General features: G+C 38.0%; 1 protein-coding gene across 3 annotated transcripts in view; it reads right to left on the bottom strand.

Moving 5' to 3' along the window:
* Nucleotides 1–5000, bottom strand: part of Tmtc4 (Transmembrane O-mannosyltransferase targeting cadherins 4) — a 23702-nt gene that overhangs the window by 307 nt on the left and 18395 nt on the right. For all 3 annotated transcript variants that reach the window (XM_070140327.1, XM_027356370.2, XM_027356371.2), the window contains exons 10-15: nucleotides 3180–3354; nucleotides 2883–3014; nucleotides 2531–2662; nucleotides 2230–2391; nucleotides 1410–1603; nucleotides 1–1258 (exon numbers count right to left, since the gene is read on the bottom strand). The exon at nucleotides 1–1258 is cut by the window's left edge and continues 307 nt beyond it. In XM_070140327.1, the coding sequence (XP_069996428.1) occupies nucleotides 979–1258; nucleotides 1410–1603; nucleotides 2230–2391; nucleotides 2531–2662; nucleotides 2883–3014; nucleotides 3180–3354 (1075 nt within the window). In that variant the 3' untranslated portion in view covers nucleotides 1–978. The remainder of the gene's footprint in view (nucleotides 1259–1409; nucleotides 1604–2229; nucleotides 2392–2530; nucleotides 2663–2882; nucleotides 3015–3179; nucleotides 3355–5000) is intronic.

Below are 5000 nucleotides of genomic sequence, written 5' to 3'. Positions count from 1 at the left end.
ATATGACACCTGTTGTTCCCTGTAAAATAAGTAATTAACATCTAAAGCCAAGATTCTCCTACCTAGAGTTTAATGCCCATCAAAAAGTAAAAAGAAAGATGACTCCTTAAATTATACCACCCCTTCCAAGAATTAAAACAATAATCCTCTAAACAACAGACCTATTAGTTGAGCACTCCTTTACAGAAGCAGTTGCCTTTCTTTTTTAATTGAACTTTATATTAACACAGTATGTCTTGGCACATCTCAAGTCCTCCAGGCCTTATTGGACTTAAACACCACAGTAATAATAAGAACACTAGCACAGATTCATGACACAGTATTAAGAAAAAATAAAAATAAACTACAATGAATCTGTTATTAAGGTTTACATGTATATACAAATACATATAAAAACTTGAAAATATGGCACCAGACCAAACATAATTCAGTCACATATAGAAAGGATCTGCAGTTTTGTTGCAGAGCAATCAATGCAACTTATATGGGCTAGTGATAAGCGTGAAACTGCTTCAAAGAAATCAACAGTGAGCATAAGTAAAAGCAATATCTAAATTAGCTCTATATCAATGACAGCACATTTCCCTTTTAACACTGAGGTATCAATATATCTATGCACGGAATGATATGGTATGACTGGGTACTCCTACTTTTCCAAGTCTTATCTGTTAGTGATAATGCAACTATGCACACAATGGAAATTTTTTTGACATCTCCAAAGATAAAACTTGTTTATGTCAAAATTACTCCCACAAGTATAAAATCCTGGTCATCCTCACATAACACTTCAGTAGAGCAAAGACCCAAGTCCATGATTCTTCATTTATCAAATTTGTGAAAACATACTAAACATACCCACTCCTGGCCTTACCACAATGCACCTCTCAGACTCCATGCTACATTGCCTTTCCCTTCCCAAATCTCCAACTAGTTTGAGGACACAAGGCCTCACTAGAATTTACTTGACCTTATCTTGTGCTATCTATATATTTTGCCAGTGGCCTTGAGCAGCATGTTGAGGTTGTCCTGTGCACTCTTCAGGGTAGGGTTGAGCTTGAGGGCATGGAGGTAGGACTTCTCAGCCTGCTCATACTTTCTCCATCGGTGGTACAGGACCCCTAGGTTGGCCCAGTAGTTGGCATTGCCTGGATCCAGATTGGTGGCTAGCAGAAAGTGCGACTCAGACTCCTCATAGCGGCTGAGCTTGCCTAAGGTATTGGCCAGGTTGAAGTGCAAGGCTGGCTCACTCGGTAGGTGCCTGGAGGGACAGGGTATATGTACTCATCAGATAGTAACATGTTCTAACAATCAATCTATGAAACAGTTGCAGTAGTAATGACTAAGTGTCTCAGCTGACTCCCCTCCCCTTAGACCTCCTAAAAAATCCCTAACTCTCTTTCTCTCTGTACCTGAGTGCCTTGTCAGCCACATCAATTGCTGACTGGTAGAGGCCCTGTGAGTCCAGCAGAATCAGCATGTTGGTCCAAGCCACTGCCAGGGAGGGCTTGAGAGAAGTGGCATTGGTCCAGGTGGCCAAGGCAGCACTGTGGTCACCCTTCTCAAGGTACAGATTGCCCAGGTTGTACAGGCAGTCTGGGTACACCTAAGGGAGTGGGGAGGAAGAAGATTAAAGCAAAAGTGGTTTGCATCTTATGTGATTATTTAAGGAATTGCGGTATATATATGCATGCTCAAACTTCTGTAATGCAAGGTAGTTGCTAGTCTGTACTGCATTTCTGAACTCTAATAACAAGTTTATTAGGAAAGTTCCATTCTAATAAGTGCTTGTCGTTCTAAACTGGGGCTCTTGTAAATCAAACCAATCTGGGTTTTATAGGTTGGCTGAGAACCTTTAGTGTTTTCTGATCTATACTGGACTTTCAATGAATCTGAAACTGTAAGATTAATTTGTCTTACAGAGAAACTGAGGATCTATGGCAATTGTGAGGCTGAAAAGGTCCATTTGAGTCTCCTGTACCTCCTTAGAAATTAAGGAAAGGAATTTTTTGAACAGATATAACATAAAACTGGTTTGAATTTCTTGGGTTTGATTTGTACTTACTGGTTAAACAAGAGTTTACAAATTCTGATAATGACTAAAGTGTTGATTCAAATCTTACAAGGAAATCAGAGGATCTACGATAAAAAAAAAATTACTTAGTGGGATTTACCCAAGTACCCATTTTATTCCTTTATAAGTTTAGGGACAGTATTCACCAATAAACTTACAGATCTGTGTGTCAGTGCAGTGAGATAGCTGGTCTCTGCTGAGGAATGATCGCCCAGTGATGCCTGAACGATCCCCAAATTCATCCAAGCTGCGGCAAAATCTGGTCTCAGTGTCGTTGCTTGTTGGAGGAGATGTAATGCCTCGTCTAGATGTCCTTGGTCCTGAGCAAAATTTTTGTTATATATATTACTCTTTTGTTATTTTTGTTTATGTGCGCATTTTTTCTTGCACATTTGATATTCTTCAATCGAAAATAAAAGAACAGCCTAAACAATGCCTTCACAAGGCTCTTGCCCTCACCTTTAGAATATTGGCTAGATTATTCATGGCTTGGTCATAGTCGGGGTTCAGCCGAAGGGCCTCTCTGTATCGACTCACAGCTTCAAACACATCCCCATTGTCTGCTGCTACTTTCCCCATGTTGTAATGAACCTATAGTTTAGGGGGAGGGAAAAGATATAGGTCAATGATGCTACAAAAGTTTGATTACGTGAAATACAAAAAGAAAAAAAATGCTGAAATGATAATAATGATAACTGTAATGCAACTAACGACAAAAATATAAAATACAGTGAATAAACAAATGACAAACATATTTACAGACAAAAAGATGAACAGAAGAGAGTGCATTTTAAATTTATAAATATCTAACCTTTGCATTAAGTGGACAAACATCCAGTCCAGAGCTGAAGAGCTGTTTTTCGGTCAACCAATCGCGGCTTCTCTGCTGGCACCTCAGAACAAACACAACCACCAATAATACATAGCCGACTTGGAGCACCCTCTGAAAGGTTAGGCATTTCATTAAAGCCAAAAAGAACAGAAATTACTGAATGAAAATAAAGTGGTGCATTAAAACTGTTGGAATGCTCCTTTAAAATTATGAATTGAATATGAAAAATTCTAAAAAAACTATCTAATCTGATAACATATGTCTTCTACCACACACCTTACTAACATGCCCGGCAGCACTGAGCTCCCGCATGCCTGTAACCACCAAGATGCAAAATCCAGCTGCGGGGAGATAGAGCACGCGTTCTGCTATCACAAATCCTACGCGGAAGAAGAGATTCGATGCAGGCAAGAAGGGCACTATTCCCAGAGCCAATCCCATCAGAACACATCTTAGAAATAAAGAAAAAATTATTAATGAGAGTAAATTTAAAATTCTTTTCAAATCTGTTTAATGATGATAATATTCAAAAATGCCTTTGCTTATATTATACATCAGACTGCAGTTTGGATAATGAAAAAAAGAGATGATAATCATAATAATTCAAAATTCTTTAAAAAGTATAATGATGATATTTCATATCCCAAAAGGCCTGGCATATCAAATCATTAAACACTACAGCTAAGCCTATAACAATGAACCCTTTGATAACAAAAATAATCAGAAATTTATAAAAATCACACCACTTGATAATGCAGAAAACAAAGAAGATTTAAGTTTTTAGATCCATCAAGTACACCGACGAGAAATTACACTCCTTTCTTCATCAGGGTCCATAGTATGCATCTGTGGATCTATTGTAAGGAGCACATCAAACAATTATATACAATGATAAGAAATGAGAAAATCCGAAAAGTTAACTTTGTGAGACAGGCATGTGATTATTATATACAATTTTCAAGAAAAAAGGAAGAAAAGACAACAAACACATATGTACAAAAAAGGGAAACACTTCACATACTTAGTAATTAAAAAATCAAGTGTTAAATCAACAGCAATACCCTTTTTCATTCTAATGATAAATATTTGATTTTAAATTGTCTTACCACACAAAAGCACTTGAATTCAGTCTTAACAACATTGTTTCCATTGATTTAACTATCAACAATACTTTAGGGAAGCAATTCAGTAGCATTTTTGCAAAACTACAAAGAACATTTAAGACATTCCCTAAAGCATTCTGTATCTCTAACCTCACAAGCCAATTGTTAACACCAAAGTCAAAGCCTACTTATCCCAATGTCGATGGGAAAATGGTGCGTTGCCTTTGGCAAGGCTTGGTTAAATGTTTTAACACATAGATGGCTTTGCCAATGTTTAGCCACAAAGGAGTTAATTAGTAGATCTTGCAACCTCGATTTTCCTTGAAAAAGCAGGAAAATGTTTTTTTACTAATGCTATCAATATTGACACTGTTATTTTTGTTATAAACATTATAATTACTATATTGTTACTGACATTACTAACAGCAGTATTAAATATTAGAAAATATTATCGAAAATCAAGGAAAAGGGTAAACAGGTGAGACAGGTAGTTCGCGTAATTGGCTCATTGGTGACTTATTACTTGTGGAGCCATCTCTATGTAAAAACAGTTACTAAATTCAACACACACAATGGGCAATGGCATGTACGTAAATGCCATGCCCTACGGCTTGGGGTTAAAATCAATCCATAAACCATAACCACGACATTTACCATTTAACCCCTACCCGGGTGACGTGACCATCCCATCATGGAAAAATCTTGGTTGAGGGTCAGGTGACATGAATGTGCAGTCATCCAACAAAATGGCCGCAGGCCAGGTGATGTGAACATGCCGTCATAAGCAAAGGCCAGGGTGACAGAAAAGACTCGCCATGAGTGCACAAATCTCTTGGAATGTGATCTGACTCATTTGGCACTTAGAAGGGGACTTGAGCATTATTCCCATAGATAAACGAATGCGGAATGTAATGTGCGTAAGCCATGACTGGAAGAGCACCGTCTCCTGGGGGGACACCATTTCCATGCTGCACATCGTATTCCTGGCCGCTGT

This window comes from Penaeus vannamei, chromosome 3 (genome assembly GCF_042767895.1).
Source record: "Penaeus vannamei isolate JL-2024 chromosome 3, ASM4276789v1, whole genome shotgun sequence".
In the NCBI taxonomy this organism is placed as follows: domain Eukaryota; kingdom Metazoa; phylum Arthropoda; class Malacostraca; order Decapoda; family Penaeidae; genus Penaeus; species Penaeus vannamei.
This window is presented reverse-complemented; position numbering and strand designations above follow the sequence as displayed.